Source organism: Alosa pseudoharengus, unplaced genomic scaffold (genome assembly GCF_046254945.1).
Source record: "Alosa pseudoharengus isolate Yale_2024_CS ecotype anadromous, Long Island Sound unplaced genomic scaffold, YU_APseudo_1.1 YU_APseudo_1.1_scf_16, whole genome shotgun sequence".
Classification (NCBI taxonomy): Eukaryota; Metazoa; Chordata; class Actinopteri; order Clupeiformes; family Clupeidae; genus Alosa; species Alosa pseudoharengus.
The window spans coordinates 37,089,325-37,113,031 of record NW_027468630.1 but is presented as its reverse complement, the minus strand read 5'-3'; the positions used below and the strand labels follow the sequence as shown (position 1 = coordinate 37,113,031).

The window sequence follows — 23,707 nt, the reverse complement described above, 5'->3', positions numbered from 1 at the left end:
AAACAAGTTGTTTTAGACGGATTTGAAGTTGCGATATCTACACCATGATCACTACACTACAACCACTCGGACAAAAGACATGTAAAATATAGGCTATGTTTTTGCAAACTGTATAGCATTAAACTGGATTCGAACCTGCAATAAATATATGCACCTATGAACCAGAAATACCTCTTCAGCGCATTCTCTCTCTGAGCTACTTGTTGTTGCCTCATCTCAACGTTTTTGAGGCGTGTTGCTGGCATCAAATTCAAAATGAAATTTCTCTCCTTCGACTGTTGATAATATGTTGTCTTTGAACTATTCTATTCTCAATTAAATATAGGGTTGACATTATTTGTAAATCATTCTTTTTTATTCACATTTTACAAAGCGTCCCAATGTTTTCACAATTCGGGTTGTAGTTACAGTATTGGAACTCCCCCTATTACCGTCGGTCCCGTATTTCCGCTGTCTTGCGTGTATGTGTCACTTAATATCAATTTCTATACAAACCAAGACAGCGGTTTCCTAAAGAAACGTAAGCACCCACACCATAGGTGTATCTAAATTAGCTATGTACCAAAAATGACATTTTAACGTGACTCGAAGAGCTGTAAACAGTGTTGTAAGGCTGCGTGTACACATACGCTTGGAGCTCCAGTGGAATTTTAATTTCATGACGAGAATTTTCGGTCTAACCGTTCATGTGCCGTTGAAGCGGTGTAAATAGGCGACCCATCAGGCCAGCACTATAACTCTGAGCGTGGTAAACAAAATCGGATATTTCAGGCAGTAAATGCTCCCGTTAAGAACCAAACCAGATTTTGATCAAATCTACACACCTATGGCTACTGAAAAATGTAAGGTTCAGCAAATGTTATTTTGAAGTGTTAAAAAACATCGTTGTTTTAGAATTTCCTAACAAAAGTGGTGATAATTGGGGGTGTTACGATAGCTATCTCTAAGGCAGTTGTAAACAATGTTAATTCATAACTTTTCGGAGTTCGGGTTGTACCATTAACATTAGCTATAAGCCTGTAATGGCCAATACTCCAGTTTGATAACTCTTGACAGTTAGTTCGGGTTTCACTGTGATTCAATACTAACACCAAAGAGAACCATAAGTATGTTAATTGGCTGAACCTGGGGAAAAAAACCCGGATCCATTACAGAAATTTACCACTAGCTTTCTAGCAGGCTAGCATTAGCAAACTGGTAAGCTTTAAACAATTGAATCTGGTCAGCAAAACCCATTCTCCCCAGCTCGCAGCCACCACCATGAAGGTGTTCTCGCTCTCTGGTGTGCACTTCTGCTCAAAGCAGGGTCTCCTCTTCTCAGACCCAACCTCAACCCCAGACATTGAAAACAGGGAGCCCTGTAGTAGACATGATCAGGTCAATGATCAGGTCATGTCATGTTGCTTCTTGCCCTGGACAACGAGACAGAAGGTGAAGTGGCTATTCCCTCTACAGAAGGAAAGTGAGTACGGCCAATCCCCTGCTCTAACTCTTGCGCTGATCAGTTGCAGCTCGAGCCGACTCCGACTATGGCACAGGTGCAGGATGCCAGTGTCCCCTTGTACCAGGGGGTGTTTCTCCCTGCTGTCCAACAGTTGTCAAAATTTGAATTGCAATTCTGCTTCCTGTTTGCTACCTCAATAGATAGACCTCTGAAGTTCGCCTACAAAAAAGCTGCCATCTTTGAGATCCGGTATCTGGCCATTTTTTCTATGGGAAAATAACATGGGGTTTTTGAATTATCGCACCTGTTAAACTCTCGCAGGGATGAAAAAGTCTGAAATGCAGACGTTTTCCTGAACACACTTTTGTCCTCTGCCTTCGAGTGGATACTGTGATCTCCGGTACGTGAAGACGGCACACTTAGATATATGCTACCCCAGAGCTAACTTGCTAGCTAACTTAATGGCAAGTTGCATTGCACGACTACTAACTCCACCCTCCCAGTCACTGACACATCCTTGCCTCACTTTTATGGCCGCTTTGATAGGGACAACAAAGAGGTGGCCATCAAGGCTGTGGTCTGTGCAGTTCACCAGCCCCTCACACAGGGTTGCCAACTTTGGGTGTTTGGCTGGAGTGAGATTTTGTGAAGTCATAGTGCGTGTGCGTTAAATTGTTCCCTAAACCTAATTTTAAAAATGTCTGTCCCCTGACTTTTTTGCTCTGTACAGTATAATCCCTGATTTATGTTTTTTTTTTTTTAAATAATAGAATGGAAATGTTTCTTCAAAATGTACATCTAAATTATTGATTGCACTTGAAAACAAGACCAGTGTTTTAACCCCGTGGCATGGAAGGATTATGAGCCACTGGGCCCCTGGGCACAGACATGAAAAGGGCCCCCCTGCCCACCTGAAAAAGGTAGTAGCTCAGTAGAAAAAAATGAAAAATAACCCCTTAATGACTTCTGGCGAGTTTTGTGGAAAGAAATGGACAGATTGAGACTTATTAATGTGTGTATGAGTGTACGTATGTATCAGGGATGGAAATAGCCTAAAATATTTTTTTCCACCTACCATTGTGGCTGGTGGATTCCAAAGTCTACCAGCCACTAGAGACACAGTATGAACATTTGATGAAAAATCATGACCAAAATGATCACGGTTATTGGTATTATTGCAATATAATTAAAATGTGCTGACTTTTTTTCTAAACCTACCATCAATGTTGGACAGAACTCATAATTGGCCTGCCCTTCATGCCTAGTAGCAACAAATCTAAAGGTCAACAGAACAGCTATAGTGTCATAAAAGTGGTGTGGCTCCTTTAAGACCCAATCCACTGGTGTGAGTTCTGGAGCCATCCAACTTTATCTAACTCTATACTACATCATCTGATTTTAATAGTATGTCTAGGCTATATTTAACATTTAACATTTATTTTCTATTTGGCCTGTTATGAAATTATGCATTGACAATAAGCACACTGTTTTAGCTGTATATCCTCTGATTTTAATATTTACACATATGTAGGTATTTAAGCACAGCTCAGTTTTAAGACACTTAAAGCCCAAAATTGGAGACCATATAGAAATTTGCTACCATTTCAAAACCGGATTACTCTGGAACAGCTTAGGCTATTGTACAGGGGATTGCATTACACATTTGTGTTCGGTAAGGTCTGCTGTTTATTCTGGTTTACGGTTTGTCATGTGTGGAACGAAAAGTTTGTGAGATATTCCACCTATATGAATTGAAATGAGCGCAGAGCTATAGTAGCCTAATATGATTATTTCTTGAAAGTTATTTTTCTCGTGAACCGTTTTTCGCAGCAAATAGCGGCTATAGCACCTTATAAAAGATGAGAAAAAGTTATTTCATGTGATGTCTGTGAGGCTACTTCGCGAGTAGTTCCTAGAGAAGACACACTGTCGGTCTACCTCATGTCTAAATAGCAGCGTGTTCCGTGAAGGTGTCGCGGACCAGATTAAAATAGCCTAGTCAGCGAATCAACAATCATGGCCAAATGAAGCTTTGGTGAACCACTGAACCACAGCAGTGTGAACCTAGCGACACTAGCTGAAAAGCAAAAAGATGGCCGCCACACATACATTTTTCAACATAAAAGTCCTTAGGAAACCAATATTTTTAGTTACATATACTGGTTTGTTTAAGGACTTTTATGTTGAAAAATCTACATGTGGCAGCCATATTGGATTTTTTCATTAGTGTTGCTAGCTTCACACTGCTGTGGTTTAGTGGTTCACCAAAGCTTCATTTGCCCATCACTACCGTCCATACCCCCGTGAATATTTCACTGTTTCAAGGACGAAATCAAGAGTGTCCAAAGGGGTGAAAACCACTTTAAATCGGGTCACATTATTGACTGTTGTGTGTCGAGGGTCAGCTTGTGGGTTTTGTAAGGGCCAGCATGAGGAACAAGACCTATCAAACCTACGAAGTTGTGTGGTGAGTTTTGCAGGGAGGTTGGTAATGCTAGTTAACATTAGCTAGGCTACTGTAGCCTTCATACTGTACGAGCCATATCATCAATCATTAACCTAGAAATACTTCTTCGTACATTTAATGAACATTTTGTGTAATAATTCACAGCAAGTTAATAAACTGAATATGGTGGTCCAAGAGCAGACCATGCACCGGTCCATGCATCAGGATGGCAGTCAGATATGAAGCACTGCACAATGTTACTAACGTTAACGTTAACCGGTTTCACACACACGATATAAAATACACGATGGTAAATACAACATTCAATACCAAAACACTATTATTTACACGATTACTCCTGAAATAACTGCTATTAACTATATAAAAATCATTGTTTGGAGGAAAGGGTTCGCGTGCTATCGCCGGTTGGAAACATGGTTGGAAGTGATTTCGCGCTGGTTCGTGCTGCTTATATATTTTTCAGTGAGGCGCGGTGGTTTATGGGATGAGTAGTTCCTTCGCTCGGAAATAAAAATATGTACACAGTCTTGTACCTTTGACTTTTTTTGGACTTTCTCTTCGTTTTTTCACTCGAAATGATATGTTGTATGCTTATGAGTTACGCCGTAGCTGATTAGCCTAAGACATGCTCTAAAACTCTTTAGATACGGATTTTTCCAAAACGTCAATGGGAGAAATTAATGGGAAATTTACTTCCGGAAACTAAGCTCTCTCGGAAGAGAGGCGGGACTGTGATGCTCTATAGGGCGGGCGGGGGGATATCTCTGATTTCGAACAAAGCTTTTTTCAATAGCCAATCGCGGAGAGGTGGCAGACCTTGTGAGTATGCACATGTACTGGGTGTTTCATGAAAATACCGCCGACAGCGAACTAACAACCAAAACGATGGTGTTTAGTTTGCCTTTGTAGCCATCTCTGGTTAGCCTTTGCTTTGGCAAATGAGACATAATTCTGCAGAGGTTTAAAGCAACTGTTGTTACAAACTTCAATTTCTTCAAAAATCGACTCTAAACATGCTTCAATTACCTTTGTATCGGCAGCTATTTCGCATTGGTTTCAGTATGGACTTTTGAACCCATGAACACAACGGAAGTGAGATCAGTGGGCGTCTCTGAAAGTAGCTGTTTTCCGGTTGTGAAGGTTTTGGCCCAGAAGTTCGTTCAGCATGATGCAAACTTCTGGGTACTCAGATTAATGCACATAAGGCTGCTGGTCCTGATGGTATCCCCGGATGCATACTAAGGGCCTGTGCAGTGCGGATGCATACTCAGGGCCTCCGCAAGCGCGTCGTGCCCAACAACGCCCCTTAGCTGTTGTAGAATCAGTGTAATGGCCTCTCGGGGCTTATTGCTTAAGTAAACCACCTTCTGTAAACCAACTGTATACTACTGCCTACACTGCACTTTATATCTTGTCCTGTCTATGCACCACCTGTCTATTCTTTGTATTGCCCTTTTCTGCATTTCTGGTTAGACGCAAACTGCATTTCGTTGTCTTTGTACTTGTACTCTGCACAATGACAATAAAGTTGAATCTAATCGAATCGAATCTAATTTCAAGATTTCGGGCTAGTTTGCTACCTTGTAGTTTGCATGTATTCTTTCACACTACGACAAAAAAGTCTGATTTACATGTTTATTTCATTACATTTTGTCTACTCACGCCTGTTTCTCCAAAATTCACCAAAAATTGGCATTCTGATGTTTGATGCACTACCGCGACCGTATACATCATGTTGGAAAGTTGGAAAGCTCTGTTTTTCCTGCATAACGCTGTGCAAAGGCGAGTCTAGGCTGAGAACAGAATCTCCTTGGCTGTGTTTCAAGGCTGTTTTCTCAAAATGAGTTTCCTCTCCCACTCTGAGAACGAAATCTCCACTTCAGAAGCACTTACATTGTAACGACTGCAATCATTGCCCCATTCGTCAAGCCCAATGACATTTCGACGTTCAGCATCGCCCACCTACTGATCACTCATGAACTGCACCTGTGTTCACTTGTTTTCCTGCACCTGTATAGTTTGCCTGCACCTGTATTCACTAGATTGTCAGCACCTGTATTGTTTACCTGCACCTGTATCCACTTATTTTCAGTTGCATTTGAACCCCTTAGTTTGGCTTGCATATTGCAAAGTCTACTGGTTGCTACACTGAGATAGACTGCTCTGGTGTTGTTTCAAGTGTCTTTGTGAAGCCAGTTTCAAGATTAAAACTTCTAAGTTGCCTCGCACTTGCGTCTTTCCATCCTTGGATCGTGACATACATACACCAGACTTTTCAGTCTTATACCTAGCTATATTTACAAGACTTTTACAGGGGGGTTGTTGATATATTATTCCTAGCTTGATTTATATGACATTTTATTCCTAAAACCATGCCGAAAATAGTTTTTTAAGGCTATTGACAGTATATTCTGATTTACAGGATAACAAAAGTAGATATCCATAAATCTCTGTATTTTTCCCCATCTAATATGTGAACACAACAATACAATTACAATATTTTGTCATCTTTTATACTGAATTATTTATACATGTAAGAGGATATGGAGTCATCTTTTATGCATTATTGATTATGACTGAATTGTCAATGGTTGAAATTTAATTATGCATATACTGAACAGTGGACGAATGTTTATATTCATGTCATGCATGTGGAAAAGTAGACATTGTGCTCGTTCACCTTCAGGCCATTAACCTTCCCCATCCGAAAGCAACCCATCCACATGTCAGTAAGAAGCATCTGGCTGCAGGTGTGGGCAATGAAGTCTCTGTGTTTGGCAGCCACCGCCAGCTTCAGACAAGTGGAGTTGCTCCAGTTCTTCAACTCATATGTTAACAGTTTCATAGCCACCTGCTCATCGTGCTTGTAGGACTGGTCCAACAGCTCATATGCAAGCTGGCCAAATTCCCTAAGAGATGAAGGGGAGAGAAGTTTGGCAAAAAGCAAATGACAACATCAGTTAGGAATGCTATAGCTTTTGTTTACTTTTCACTGATCTGCATAACTTTTTATTGATTTTTCATACAGTAGGACAGAAGGTTTGAATACAAGAGGAGCTGGTAGGGGGACAGTTGGTAAGTCTTCTTAACAGTCATCTGTTGGTGCTGTTTTGAATAATATTAATGGTTAAAAAATGCTATTTGGGAAGCGTTTGTCTCACCGCCCATAGCTAATCCACTGTTTGCGATTTGGGGCTATTGTGTATGTGGTTGATCATCAAAAAATACTGTCTTCATGGATTATTTGATGTGTTTTCATGCAGAAAAAGACACTGGGGTAATTTTTGCCAATCTTACACTTTAGATGTACATAATGTTTACCTGTAGGTACAATACTGTATGTGAGAGTAGACATAGCACATATGCATGCATTCTTAATTTCATTGGTCTTAAACATGTACATGCACACACTTGGAGTTGTTTTCCAGGTCCTGTGAGATGTCATCAACCAGTTCACTCTGAGAAGACTCGTGTGCCATGGCTTTGTACAGCTTACAGGCCACCAGAGCCTTAGCCATGGCCTCCTCACCACGCTGCCACAGGAACAGTGCCATCCTCTGGCGCTTCATTAGCACAGCCCACACCAAAAGTTCATGGAAGGGATACTGAAAACGGCTGACCTCTGGGTCATCTACATCAATGTCAACTTCCTCCTCTCTCTTCTTCCCTTTCTTCTTCCCTTTTGGATGTGGGTCGTCGTCCTGCAGCAGTTTTTACATAATTCATTCAAATACATTAAACAGTATGTTGAGGTACATGAAGTTCTATGGCTACATAAATGAAGAATATATGGTAGTTTATCTGTGTATATTCGTTACCTCCATCCCAAGAAGTTTCAATGCTTTTGGCTGTAAACAAAAAAAAATCAATGTAAAACCATAAAAAATGTAAACAGATTTAATGCTAATCTTATTTGATTTACAGTGGGGGAAATAAGTAATGAACACATCAACATGTTGTTCAGTACATATTGAAGCTATTTAAATTAAATTTTCACCAGACATTAGTATTAAACTCCTAATCCACAAATAATATTCATACACCAAGCTGTTAGGATGCTGAACTCTCTCCCTCCTCTCCCCCCTCCACCCTCAGCTACATAACATCCTGGACATTGGACCCACAATGGCCGCCTGCACCACTCCACTTGCACACTTGTACACTTTGCAACTTGTTGCTGTTGTCCTGAAAACACAACACTTCTGCTGCTCTTACATAACTTGCACCACTATGCCACTTTATTTCTTACTTAGGTCAAACAGAACTACCTCAGCCTCTTATTGGCCTGACTTTGCACTAGTATTTTATTTTATTGACTGTCTATGCACAATTTCAACCAAATTTTGCTGCTCTTATTTTTTCATTATATGTGCCCTCTTATTTACTTATTTACTTACTTTTTTGTTTACTTGAATGTTATGTTTGTCTGTGGACTTAAAATTGGTAAAATATGTCTTGTCTCCACCGTGGGATAGTGAGAAACGTAATTTCGATCTCTTTGTATGTCTGGAACATGTAAAGAAATTGACAATAAAGCTGACTTTGACTTTGACTTTGACTTTGATATTATTATGACCGCCACGCAGCGAAGGATTCCCGGGACACTGAAACTTGATGGGCATGTAGCCCCACAAGGATAGCATGGAACCATCCGAAAGGAGGGTAGGGCGGACAGTTTTCTGTGAATATCTCAAGAACCATAGCGTTTAGGAGGACTACCATTTTTTTGTATGTTGATCTTAAGGGGCCATGTAAACCCATTCCATAACCATTCATTTCATGTATAGCGCCACCTCATCAAAAATGAGGTATTGTAATCGCAGGTAACTGTAAACTGCACGAAATTGGAAGTGTAGGATCATTATGACACCCTCTGAATGCATGCCAAGTTTCGTGGAATTTTGTTCATGGGGGGCCATACAATAAATTAATTTATGTTACTGTACATCAACTGGCCTATAAGTGGCCGGACATAGTTTTCTGTGAATATCTTGAGAACCGTAGGGCCTAAGAGGACCACCTTTATTTGTATGTTTGTCTTAAGAGGCCTTGTCAACCCATCCCATAACCACTCATTTCATGTATAGCGCCACCTAGTTAAAAATTAAAAAGCAAAAAATTAGGTGTTACAATAAATTTATTTATGTGTACATTTAGTGACTGTACACTAACAGAGTTTTCTGTGAATGTCTTGACCTAGGGGCCTAGGATGACCAATTTATTGCGTATGTTTGCCTCCTTGGAAGAGTAGGTTCCTGCTGGAAGTGGTGTTGGTGGCTGGCCAGTAGGTGGCAATCTTCCCTGTGGCCAAAAGCCACCAAACAAATATCAATCTCAATGCCCTATTGCAGTGACAGGGACACTGTACTGCAGGAGTTCTTTTCCTTTGCATGAATGTTAAATTGAGGTCTTGACTCATCATGGTTGTTAAAGATCCCATGGCACTTATCGCAAAGAGTAGGTGGTTCCCTGATTTACTTTATTTATGTACACATACATAAAGACACATACACACACACATAAAAACACACACACACACAAAGACATGTAAACACACACATACACTACACATGCACACACACACACATACACCCTCACACACATACACCCACACATACAAACACATCTACATACACAAGCACACGCACACACAAAAACACACACACACAACACATATACACAAAAGCAACCACACACTCTGCACACACTCAATTACAAACACAAAAAAATGGAACAAAGTAGGAAATTAACACAATTTGACAAGCGTGACTTATTTTTGTGGAAAAAATGTGCTGGACTGGGCGGTGGTCATATTTTGTACCGCTCTGCGGTACATCTAGTTATATAAAGAATTCACAAACATTAAAAGGTGCTTTAAGCGATGTTTTGTAACGTCACTCATGTTGATGTTCAAACAAAACAGAGAGCTAGCTCATCCCTCCCTCCCGTGCAATTGACTGTCCTGAATGCGCATCTCGTCGGTGATTGGCTGGACAATTTTGTTATATTTCATGGTTCATGGAGCCTGGGCTGTCTACAGAGGCCACGTTTCAGACAGTTAGCCGATTGTAAGGAGATGTTTGCTGTATGTGACAAAAATATTTTAGCTTAGAAACCGTGTGACATCACTTAGAGCACCTTTAAAGTCCATAAGTAAAGTGTAATGAAGTGAAATGAGACAGGAGAAAAGTATAGAACACACTAAGATAAAGCAGTACGCAAAGGCAAAGAACAGCTGACATCTGTAGTTAGAGAGTAATTATACCTCCTATCTGTGCAAATTAATATGAGCTGGGTTAGTACTGATGGGCTATAAAAAGGTTTCACACTTGAAACATGATGGGTAAAATCAACCTTACTGTTTGACAATCAATGGAACTGGATACAAATATACTTCAGAATCTTCCAGTGAGCACATTTTACACAAGTGGAGGAAACCTCACTCCTTCATCAACCAGCCATGCACGGGAGCTACTCGCAAGATTTCTGACCAGGGAGTCAGAAGAGTAGCCTAGCCCAAGAGCTGAGGACCACTTGGAAAAAGCTCCAGAAAGACTTGGAGACAGCAGGTACAATTGTTACAGAGAAAATAATAGGCAATGCACTCCACCACCAACATGGCCTCTATGCACCTTCACCCCCCACAACTCTATTACTAAAGACATTTAGTGCAACGATAAGATTAAACTCGACATTTCGAGAATAAAGTTGAAATATCATGTCGACTTTAATCAACATTAAAGTGGATCCAAATGGCGATGCATGCACAACGCGAGGCTGGACATCTCTCCAGTTTTTTACTGTATTTCATTGGCTTTGTACCTGTACTCTGCTAAATGACAATAAAGTTGAATCTAATGTAATATAAACTCGACATTTTGAGAATAAAGTTGACATATATTGACTTTAATCTTGACATTTCATCTTGACACGTCCATCAGAACTAGTTTGGAGTGAGAACGACCACTCGAAAGGGTATGCTACAACCAGGACGATTGAAAAAGAGGACGAATTAAACATTCCAGTTTACTTCGAGTGCAACAACGACAGATAGACATCATTTGGACAAAACTCAGCCAAATACTTTCCTGCCACGTCCTTTTATCATGGAGTTATAGGCTATACATTCGATGGTCAAAAGTAAACTTCATTAGTGGTTTATTTTTTTATTTTATTATTAAAGAAAGTTTTTCATCTAAAGGATCGGCTTAATGCTTGTTAGCCTAGACTACTAAGTGCTCTCCCCAATCCCAGACTTTAACATTGCATGTTTGTTTGTAATGGATGCAAAACAGCCTAGGCCAGTGGTCTCCAACACAGATAGCCCGCGGAACGGCTATGAGGCGGCCCCAGCGCACCTTCTAAAAAGCAGATCACGCTCTAAAAACACGCTCCATTGTGAAGTTTTCAATAGATATTTAAGTCTAGACCTAGCCTGGCCATTGGCCATCCCCTTGGTACGCTTCGCTTCTACAAGGGTCTGGGATCTCGGCTATTGACGATAACGTTTGCAAGCTTGATGTGTGGACTCTGTAGAAGTTTGAAATGATTGGATCTGATTTCACCCAATCGCTAACGTTTGGCCGTGACTTATGTCATGCGCCAGCTCGATCGTGAAGTAAGCTACACTACAACACTCACCTGAAATGGTGTGCGCTGTAGGCTATACAACAACCATTCCCCACCAGAGCGAACAACATGGATGTAAATGACCGATGCCGGCTTTGCGATACAAATTTAAGAGTTAGTGGAAGAATAGCAAATAGCAGATTACTATTCGACAGTAAGGTTGAAGATAATATATTGTAGGCCTAACGCCGATGAGAAGTTTGGAGAAAGGGGAGGCTGATATATCGTTCCAAAACTCCGGTAATTTATTTCCTATAGATGTACAGGCAACAGGAGGTGTCCACTACAAAACAACAAACTGATCGCTGATCAATCACGGTCTCAATCACTCGTCATTCATACTCATCGGCCAACAACACAACGCAACACAACTCACTCGAACGTAATCCACTTCTACTCTGACTAAACTTACTAGACGTCTTAGAACCCCCTATTCTATTCCCTCCCCTTATCCGCGAGATATCGCGGAATTTTGTTTGCAATAAATACAGCAGAACTTTCATTCTTACTCATTAAAATGAGCATGATGACTGACGAAATAAATTCTTATGATGTAGTTTAAAAAAAACACTGTTGTCATACAGTTAACAGGCCTGCATTGTAGCACATAAATTCAATATCAAGTGTTTTCCCTATATGTGTGTCTATTTAGCCAACAGCAGAAAATAACAGAATATCTAAACGTTTCCAGCAGGCTAGCCTACCATTGTTGCAGAAATCACATATAAGAAGGTATCCCTTCGATTTCGGTTCATTTTCGCATATTCCAACATAAGGAAGCAGCATGAGACACCCGTCATAATCGTCATGAGGAGATACCTCCCAAATTGAGTGTCCCAGTGACGCCACTTCCGTTTGCCTCCATGGGACCTATCTTTCAAAAAATGTTGAACGCCAGTCTATGGCGAAAAATAAATAATTGTCTGGTCCTGGTTGACTTGTGCCTTGAATTACCCATATGATGTTTGTCAATTTCAAAGACAATTTTTCATGTAAAGACATTTGCAGTTTGTTTCGTAACTATTGAATTACAACATTGTGAAAGATCGTAATTCCAACAACTACAAACCCATCAGTCGCGCTAGTAACGTTAGCTCATTCACAGCCACACTAGATTGTACAAGCATACCAGCAACAGGTCTTAATTGGGCTTTCCTTGCCGATGAAAATACCATGAGTTAGAGGATTAAACACATCAGGTAAGTTGTATTCGTTCATAGACTGTACATTAGATACTGTTAAGTGACATAGCAGGCAGCAAGATGCAACCGTTAACTAGCATAACAGCTAATCTTATCGTTTCATTACGTTGGTGACGTACATCGTTAGAGACGAGAGATGTAGTACACTGAGCGGATTCGCACAAAACCAACATAACTTTTGAAGTCTATCGAACAACAGTACTTTCTTGACGTGAAAAATTATCTTTTAAATTTCACATCATATGTGAAATTCGTGGCACAATTCAAACTGGACCAAAAAATAATTTTTATCTCTCCATTAACTCCCGTTCATATTTTTTTGAAAGATAGGTCCCTTGTAGCGGAAGTAAAACGGAAGTCACTGGGACACTCTATGGCCCTATCACGTCTTTGAACTGACGTCATGAGGGCGTGTTTCAGCTCGTGCAGATCGTGGAAGGCAACTGCAAGATCTGTCTGCAGGCTAAGACTCCCGTGATATTTTAAGGTCATGTGACATGGTGACACGGTGGAAAGTCCCTCCCCGGCTGACAGAAGTCGGACAGGATTTCTAACCAGTAAGCATTGCGTTCATCCCAGTATGCATTGTGTTCAACCCAGCATGCATCACATCAAGTCAGATCTGCACAGATCTGCATGAAGACGAACAAGCCTATTGACACATTCTATGACACAGGAGGGAGAGGGAGACACAAACACTCTCGCGCGCACACACAAACACACACTCGCGCGCACACACAAACACACACTCGCGCGCACACGCCGGGAAAACAGAAGACACAGGGGAACACAGGGGAAAGCCCACCACGGGGGCAAATAGCCTCGGTGCTACAATATCATCACAATTGTCAAAGCTAGATGTGATCATTGAAAACATGCCGCTTCGTTCATACCAGGTCTGCCACACATGCTGTAATTTAATATCGAGGCTACTGCGCGATACAAATCAAACTTTTCCCAAGGGCCACGACATCTTTGCCCGAAATAAAATGTGTTAAACACTCCTTTTGTTCGGACTTCAATTCCTGAATATTTGGAAGCGTTAACTTCCGCCATTGCCAACTCCTCGAGGACTACAATTCAAACACAGCGCAGAATCTCGACGTCGTCTCTCACAACTCCCGCCTCCTGCTCGCTGATTGGCTCGGGGTCGAATTGCTCATGCGAGTGAGGCCAATGGCCGGAATACCAGACGGAGTCGTGGAGGGAGATGAAAATCGAGCGGAAGTACGTAGGAAGGCAAGGCCAGGCTAGTCTAGACCAGAACCATTTTAAGAATGTATGTAGCCATACATCTGTAACATTAAATTGATATTGGTGATACCTTACAACGGAAGCGGAGCGCATACACGCTGCTCGCACGCATAGATATAAAGGGGGAAAAACTTGCTCGTCTGGTGTAGCCAATGGAAGCATATCTTTGCAAAAGTTCTGTGGCTATTCTATGTTCGTCAGATATGGTTCTTGCATGATTGTTCAAGGACTGAAAAACAATTGCTTTAGCTCACAGGCCTTTTCTCCTCCGTAGGCTACTGCCTTATAATAGCGCTGACAATTTTGTGGCATGCATGACTGAGCAGGACTGTGCATTACCTTATTTGTCAGATCATGGAGAGATTTCAGGTGTGCAATAACTTTAAAAGGAGTCTTCATATATAAGGGTGGTGTGGGTGATTACTATTGAAATGTTAAAACCGAATTGTCCACTGAAATCAGAACTTAAACCCCTGAATTCGTAATGGTGGGTGGGTATAAATTGAGTACAAATTGTAACACAGATTGTGCACAAAAAGATTGTTTTTTGTTAAAAAAAAAAATAAGATTAGATTCCCCATGCAAACTGAAATGAACAAACTGAATAAAAATGTAATATGGAATATCAGGGACCTCCCCCGTGATTAGGTTGTTTTTCCAACTGCAAGTGTTCATGTGCTTTGCCGTCGGAATGGGTAAACAACATGGATGTCACAACAAAGGTTAAAACATGTGCTTACTAATCTTAAATAAACAACTGTATATGCTTAAGAATATGGTGTAAGATGCTTGTGAAAGAAGGATATGCAGCTTTCAAGTAACAAAAATGGAAAATTCCCAAGTTCACATTAAAACTGTTGGACGTGAAAGGCCACATGGACTACAAACGAACTACAACATGATGACAAAAGTGACGACGAGCCCTCAACTGGGCAACTGTTAGCAAAATCTAGCCCCAGTTGCCCACCTCTTATTCCCACATGAAGTGACGTGAATGATGATGTTTTCACTGGGAAAAGGGTTTTCCCGTGCCCATGAACGCATCTTTAATACCATATCATTTCCTAAACCTGTGTCAGCAGGTCTGTGCACATTGGAAGCTGGCACATCTGACTGATGCATATAACAATTGAAATGTTTAAGTAGACTTACCCGTTTCAGGCCATAGAGATTGTTGTAGAGGGTACGGAAACTTTTACGGGTATAGTGACAACGATATGCTCCTCCCATCAGGAACTCCAGGACCAATCCAATGTCAATGAGAGTAATTTGATAATCTGGAGGGAGGTTTCCCTGTAAAAATTAATAGACGTATGACTGAACATTTAATCCAACATTAAGGAAAACAGAAATCTATTTGCAGGATATTTCAATTGTTTAGGACAATTTACTACTTTAAAAGATTACATTGTTTTTTTTTCATTCAGAGTTAACCAAGAAAGAAATAAGAAAATGTTATGCATATTGGCCTCTCCGTAGTGTCATAATCATGAAGAAATAAAGACAAGAGCGTTACAATATGCTATCACTTCCCTCTCCATCACTACCACATTCTTTGAACACACATCAAATTTGGTGAAATTCCATCCATAGAGGAAGATTAACAAGGAAATTTCAAGGATAATAATGCTCCAATAATCTAGGATCTGTGATTAATCTCTATAGATCATGGTTAATTCAAATCACACATTGCCTATGGCTCATCTCTCTCTCCATCTCTCTCTGTCTCGTGTGCACACACAAACATACACACACACACACAAATATTTGCAGTTCTTATGCAGGAAATACAGTATTTTGGACACAAAAAAACTGCATTGTACTGCATAGTATACTGTACTTTACTGCAGGTATGCAGTATTTTGGACATGAAAATACTAAAGTACTGCACTGTATTGTCATATAACTGCACTATACTTTGAAAAAACTGCAGTTATTTTTTGTAAGGGAGGTTATTTGGTAGTAGTGGTAAATGCTGCACATGCACAAATCTACATAAAACAGAAATATTAATTTACTTTGAAGTGACTAGTTTACATCATGACATTTGTTGTGCATATTAATAAATTGCATTTAATGATGAAAAATATTTCTTTATCCAATTACTTGATTAATCAATGAAATAATCGCTACAATACTTGATTCCAAAAAGAATCGATAGCTGCAGCCCTAGATCACGTTGGATAGCTCCAGAACTCATACCAATGGATTGCATCTTAAATGAGCGACAGTTTATGACAATATGGTGTATGAATGCTGTTCTATTGACCTAAAGTTTTGTTGCTACTGTGCTTGGAGGACAAGCCAACTATGACTTCTGTCCAACATTGGTGGTACTGTAGGTTTAGAGAAAAACACTTTGCAATAATATTGATAAGTGTGATCATTTTGGTCATAATATAAACATTTAATACCGTATATTTAGTGGCTAGTAAAAAAGTTGAGTGGCTGGTAGATTTCGGAATCTACCAGCCACAGTGGCAGGTGGACAAATTGTTTTATTTTCATCCCATTGAATGTTATGTTCACTATTACTGTCTTTTACATGTAGTGTATGATCGGAACTGTGAGTTTGATTATGTATTACTGTCTTAAGATTTAGAATGCAGACTGGCCACACTTTGTCAGTACAGCCAATTGTATTTATCTTTGATAACTTTGTAAGAATGTGTGAGAAATTGCCTTTTGTTTGATTTCTTTTCAAAGTATCAATCAATTAATCAATTAATGTAACTGAAAGAGACAGGGCAGCAACTGCCATCTAATCACAATGGTTGTGTTGAGCATTACATTTACATTGTGGAAATGAGGAGTTCAGAACAGTTCACAACCACTTTAGCTACATCATTTGTGATCATACTCACAAATGTTTCACTGTCTAGCATGCATGAAAACAATTGAAAACAAGTATAATTACCTTTTTCACATCTCTGACCACAAAATGCAAGGTGTTTGTAGGCCCGAGTCTCTAAAAAATGAAACAGATGAAGCATCAATAAAGCCATCTATCTACCAACCTACCTATTTATCGACATGTGGTAAGAGCTACCGGTACTTAGCTTGGACATTTTGAGTGTGCTGTTCATGTGGTGTGTCTTCTGAACTGCAGTAAAGCACTAAAAGTTTGCCAAAAAGCACTTTGATAGATGGTACTGGATAAATGGTTTGTAGACTAATAACACATAGATTTAATTATTTGGAAAGAAAATACAACACCGTATGGCACAAAAAAGGGCACCAACGCTTCCAAGACCATAAGAGAAATATCATTATGGTGCCGCAGATGGCTGCCTCGGTACTCTAACCAGAGTCAAATTCCTTGTTTGTTTACGCAAACCTGGCCAATAAAGCTGATTCTGAAGAACAAGCTGTCCAGTTCCCAAGACAGCTTTGATCACAATGTTCCTCCTAAAAAAAAAAAATCTACCGTTTAAAGTGCCCTAGTCAGCCTTAATCAATAGAGATGTAGTGGCATGACTTCAAGAGAGCCATTCCCACCAGATATCCAAACGAATATGGCTGAACTGAAGCAATCCTGTAAGGTAGAATGGGCTAAAGTACCTACTAAACATTGTACAGATACCAGGAGTGCTTGGTTAAGCTTATTACTGCCAGTTATTACAACCAGTTATTAATTCCAACGGTTCACTTACTTTTCCCATCAGCAGTGTGGATGTTTTAAGTGTTCAATAAAGATTGTAATATTTTTGTGTTTTCATTTTTCATGTTATTTCTGCGCAGAGCAGAGAGGTTATGGTCAAATCTCAAGTTTCAACTTGTGGTTGCATGTTTTGGAAGTTATGGTAGCAAAATGAATGAATGAATAACATCAAAGAGGGAAATTAAAGCAGTAAATTATGCGTCATACAACTTATACATGACCTGTATAGCACATAACACTTTAGTACTATAGACTGTGATTTCATGTTAATGTTTATGTAAGGGATAATGTATAAAACCCCAGTCATTATTAGGAAAATAAGTCCTGACAGGGCCGCTGCACGTCGGGGAGTTCTTTGCCCCTCGCCCTCATTAATTCCGTATAACAGGACACCTCGGCGGCCGTTATCCCTTACATAAACATTATACTAAAGTGTTATGTGCTATACAGGTCATGTATTAACATGAAATCTCCAAGCCAATCTCAAATATAATGGTGTCAGCCAGAGATCCCAAACTGATGAGCTTCACATGTTATCATGGCATAGCAGGAAGAATGAGAATTTGTGCAGTCTTTATCACCGTATTATAGAGCTCCTCCAGGCGTGGTATAGTGAGAAAGTGATGGATGTTCACTCCATTCTCAATAAGTAGTTTAACAAAATCCACTCTGTCAAACACCAATGCATCCATCATGGCTTGCTCCAGAGAATTTACCTAAAGCAACCATATGCAGACACACAGTGAAAGGGAGAGCCACATGTATGTGAATTAGATTAAACAAGTATTTAAGAACTAATATTTTTTTACATATTTCATTTGAACTCCTCCACCAAACTGGTCATTAGTAACGCCAAGATTAATTTTCCTTTCAATGCGACAGTACAGACATTTCAAAACTACCTTATTCATGATTCTCTAAAATGCCTTAACCTTAGAAAAAGCAACGCCATGCAAAACCCTAAACTGCAAGTACTAGATCTTCAGTTCATCAGGATGTTTCTCAAAGTCAAGGAAGGCTCCTTTTTCAATGAAGGTACTGCATGTCATCGAATCCTCTTTCAAATCTTTCAAATTCTACCAAAGATGCCTGTGTGTGTATCCTCAGCATGCTTGGAACACAATCCTTTGTGCGTATTTATGGAGGATTTAAAAAAAACTATGCTAAACAAAGCAGTTCACTATTTAAGACTAGAAAATGTAATTTTGAGGAAATTACCAGTGCATGAAAATATAAACATACTGTATATTAACATAAAATGCCAAACAAACTTTTATTTGGAAACAGTTGGCAGGAGTCATAGTTGATAACAACTGACAGTTGAAATGGCTGAACAGTTAAATAGTTGAGTAGTTTAAATAGTTAAATTATTTAATAGTGAATTATTGTAGTGAGGACATTTATTTTGAAACAGTTGTGGGCAGAGGAAATAGTAGTCTTAAGAGAGCCAGATTGTATGCTTAAAGGAGAATTCCGGTGTGATATTGACCTAAAGTGTATTGAAACATGATACCGAGTGTGAACGTATGTCTCATAGCCCATCTCGGCTTGTCCCCTGCACTCCAAAATCTGGCGCTAGTTAGCCGATGCTACCAACAGCTTTTTCAATTGTGGTGCTTCGGCATCGGGCTAGCCATGCAAATAAATCACTGTTTTACACCATTTACGAGGCTCAATGTATCTCCACACTTCATTGGTAGACTTCCGAGGGCCCTGACATTTAAAACGAGAACTTTGAAAAAGCACTGGTAGTTTACTTACAAGCCACTTGGCCTTCAGTTGGGCATATTTGGTGGGGGGCACAAAGGCCACATGTCAGGGCACCAAGGCCAAAGTTAACTATACAGTAGGCTATACAAATGATCAAAGTTGTATTTAGCCCATTCACTGCAGTAGACCTGCATCACTGTAGCCTATGAAACATTACAAAAACATGAAACATGGCATATTACATAGAACTGTAAATCATCTGATCATCTAATAATTACATATATCTAGGCTATATATAACATTTATTTTATATTTGGCCTGCTATGAAATCATGTATTGAACAGAAAAGCACAGCTCAGCTTTAAGAAACTCAAATAGCCTAGATGCATGCTTAGCATTTTGTGATCACTACTTTCACAAACTCTTAGTCAGCTGTCCTCTGATTCACTAATATCTAGGCGATATTTGTAACATTTATTTTGTATTTGGCCCGTTATGAAATCATGTGGAACAATTTAAACACATTGTAAATGTGACGTGTTAAAAGAAGGGTTCGTGAAGTATTCCACAGAGATGAATGGGTAGGGAGATCATGGACGCATAACCTTCAGTAGAATGTATGATTAAATTGAATTATATTTACTTTTCTCGCGAACCGTTCAACACAGCAATTATCGGCTAACATCGTTTAAAAGCTGAGAAAAAGCTCTTTCATGTGATACTTGTGATGTCTGTGTGATGCATAGGCTACTTCGCGAGTAATTCAACTGAGAATGGGTGAATTTGGACGCACTTTCTTTCTTGCGCTGTCACTTTCTCCACTGCGTAAAATACTAAATTAATTTGCGCTGTGAATGCTAAGATTATTTTGACAGGCCACAGGCTAAATAAAAATCGCTATTAGTAGGACGCAAAGCAGAATATTGAAAGAAGGGGGCACCAAGGCCACTGTGGCCTGTAAACCTCTGATTTTCAAAGGGGCCTCACGGCCAACGCAAGGGGCTACGACGGCCATGGCCGTCGTGGCCGCCGTGAAATTCCTACCCTGCTTGTAACATCCACATAGTTCTACCAAACTTATGCTAACCGTTCGCTAGCTTGTAAACAAATCCATGTGCTTTATCGTTACCTTTTCCCACAGTTTGAAATAGCATAATGCACAATTTATCCAGCAGAGAGGGAAATCCTGCCAAGTTTCCCTTTAAATCTCCAGTTACAAGGCAAAGACAAGCACCTAGCAGATAAGATCACTGCATTCAACAAGACGATTGTGTGTGAGATTAGGTGCAGATCTATTTAAAATCATTATATTCAGCACATTTGTAGGCCTATCATATGTTGACTATTGATGAGATTTGTATCATATGTGTATGATCCTTTTCACTATTCTCGACAAAATTGATCAAAATAAATATTAATAAAACAATTTTTAAAAAAACTTGTTAACAATTGGTGGTGTTGGGGGTACTCCGGAAGATCATAATGTCTCAGGGGGTACATGCCTGTTAAAAGTTTGGGAACCACTGTGATAAGGGATCAGATTCCAAAAATAATTCAGTGGAAATGCATGGATTCCAGTTGCTGCTACTGGAAGAAACTGGAATCCATGCATTTCCACTGAATTATTTTTGGAATCTGATCCCTTATCATACCTGTTCATTCTCACTCGTCGCTCGACTTATCGTGACTAAATTCAAGATGGCTGCAAACGCTAAACTTCGTGAAGATACTGTCTGTATAAATCGTCTTGTAAGTAAACTACCAGTGCTTTTTCAAAGTTCTCAATGTCTCGTTTTAAATATCAGGGCCCTCGGAAGTCTACCAATGAAGTGTGGAAATACATTGAGCCTCGTAAATGGTGTAAAACAGTGATTTATTTGCATGGCTAGCCCGATGCCGAAGCACCACAATTGAAAAAGCTGTTGGTAGCATCGGCTAACTAGCGCCAGATTTTGGAGTGCAGGGAACAAGCCGAGATGGGCTATGAGAAAGTTGAATGGATGTTGATAGGCAGATTGTTTAATGGATGTTGATGGATAGTTTAATGGGTGGATGAGTGAATGGTTTGAAGAGGATGAATGGATAGAAAGTTGGATGGAATGTGCCTTATATCCTTGTAGAATGGAGAGACACAGAGAGTTGGCCTAGTTAAGCAGAAAGCAGTTGATACAGGTGCAATCAGTTTAACCAGAGACTTTCTAATGTGGAGACACAGCACTCAAAAAATACTCCATAGAAATACATGGGGCTAGTTTGTCACGCCAATATGGCCGTTGTCTACACATATCCCACCCCTTCCTCGGCAAAACGTCGACATGTGTATACATTGAGCCAATCATGTGGTGTGATGTGAATACATTGAGCCAATCATATGGTGTGTTGTGAAGATCTCGCCGCTGGAGTAAGATTAGTGTCGTGAAGCCTTGCGCACACGCATTTCTACCGAAATGGATGCCCGACGAGTGCCCAAAAAGACCCCAAAAAAAAAGGACCAAGCTGCTATGTCTTTTCAACTTTGAAACTTTTATACTTTTTAAACTATTAAAGAAAAACTTTTTAAAAATCCACATAGACTTAACATTGCCGATTGTGACATCATAATACGGCCGTTAAGCAATTAGAATCCTATTGCAGGTGTTCAGGCCACCTGGCGCCTGCACAAAAAGCATAACTGCTAGCAAACATTAGAGCCATTCCAACTTTCAGTTATCATCAAATATCTACCTATACACAGCCATTAAACTATTTGAATATCAACATTCATTAAACTTCCAGTCTCTCAACAACTTTTAAACTATTTACCTTCAACTTTTAAACGGTCTACTTTTAAACTATCATTAAACTATCTATTAAACTAGCTGTCTATCAACAACTTTTAAACTATCTACTGTCTATCAACAACTTTTAAACTTTCTACCTTCAGCTTTTAAACAGTCTACTTTTAAACTATCAACTTTTATTAAGCTATGCAACCACCATGTCTATCCTAGCATTACCGTAGTAACCATCTCTGTATTATCTGTTTTAACTATACATGATATTTTACATCACAACTTTAGCATTTTCATGCACTGGTAATTCCTTGGAATTGCATTTCTAGTTATTATTATTCCGCTTACCACTTTTTCCGTACGCAATTTCTCTTGAACAGTTTAACTTAGAAACTTCATTCAAACTTTGTAACGTAGGTCTTCAAACGATTGTGACATCATAATACGGCCATTAAGCAATTAGAATCCTATCCCAGGTGTTCAGGCCACCTGCAGCCTCAGGCTTTAAGCATACAATCTAGGTCAATTAAGACTACACATCCTATTCAACTGTTTCCTCTGCGCAAAACTGTTTCAAAATAAAAGTCCTCACTACAATAATCCACTGTTAAACAATTTAACCCATTAAACCATTGAACTTTTTATATTCAACTTTTAAACTGTCTACTTTTAAACTATCATTAAACTATCTATCTATTAAACTAGCTGTCTATCAACAACTTTTAAACTATCTACATTCAACTTTTAAACTATATACATTCAACTTTTAAACAGTCTACTTTTAAAAATGATCATTAAACTATCTATCTATTAAACTAGCTGTCTATCAACAACTTTTAACTTGTCATCAACTATGTCAACACTTGTAACTGTCATCAACTATGACTCCTACCCACTGTAGCTAGTTAGCATAGTTAGCATTTTAACATTTTTAGCAAAACTGCTAGAAAACATTAGCTAAGTTAGCTAAGTAGCATGGTTAGCATAGCTGACATGTTAGCATTGCTAGCATAGTTAGCATGTTTAGCAAAACTGCTAGAAAGCGTTAGCTAAGTTAGCTAAGTAGCATGGTTAGCTTGTGAGCATTGCTAGCATAGTTAGCATGTTTAGCAAAACTACTAGAAAACATTAGCTAAGTTAGCTAAGTAACATGGTTAGCATGTTAGCATTGCTAGCATAGTTAGCATGTTTAACAAAACTGCTAGAAAATGTTAGCTAAGTTAACTAAGTAGCATGGTTAGCATGTTATCATTGCTAACATAGTTAGCATGTTTAGCAAAACTGCTAGAAAACACTAGCTAAGTTAGCTATGTAACACGGTTAGCATGTTAGCATTGCTAGCATAGTCCCAACTTCTTGACGCACCGCCTCTGTTCGAATGGCCGCCTTCCCAAGGTGCATTGTGGAAGCGTAAACCACGCCTTAGGAAATCAATGGGCTATGTGCGGCGCGGTGGGCTTTGCCGCAATAATGGACACGAGCCGTAAGGGCTCAGGTACAGTGTATGTAGGTAGACAGGTAGTAGGTAGACAACTATGAACTCTCCCTCTGTAATCGTGTGAAGGCGGT

The 23,707-nt window shown here is 39.6% G+C and overlaps 1 protein-coding gene across 1 annotated transcript in view; it reads right to left on the bottom strand.

The window, feature by feature from the left end:
- Positions 1–23,707, bottom strand: part of LOC143125302 (transient receptor potential cation channel subfamily M member 1-like) — a 186,616-nt gene that overhangs the window by 95,418 nt on the left and 67,491 nt on the right. The window contains exons 12-17 of the mRNA XM_076286642.1: positions 18,239–18,373; positions 16,914–16,964; positions 15,149–15,289; positions 7,730–7,759; positions 7,323–7,612; positions 6,592–6,820 (exon numbers count right to left, since the gene is read on the bottom strand). Coding sequence (XP_076142757.1) covers positions 6,592–6,820; positions 7,323–7,612; positions 7,730–7,759; positions 15,149–15,289; positions 16,914–16,964; positions 18,239–18,373 — 876 coding nt within the window. The remainder of the gene's footprint in view (positions 1–6,591; positions 6,821–7,322; positions 7,613–7,729; positions 7,760–15,148; positions 15,290–16,913; positions 16,965–18,238; positions 18,374–23,707) is intronic.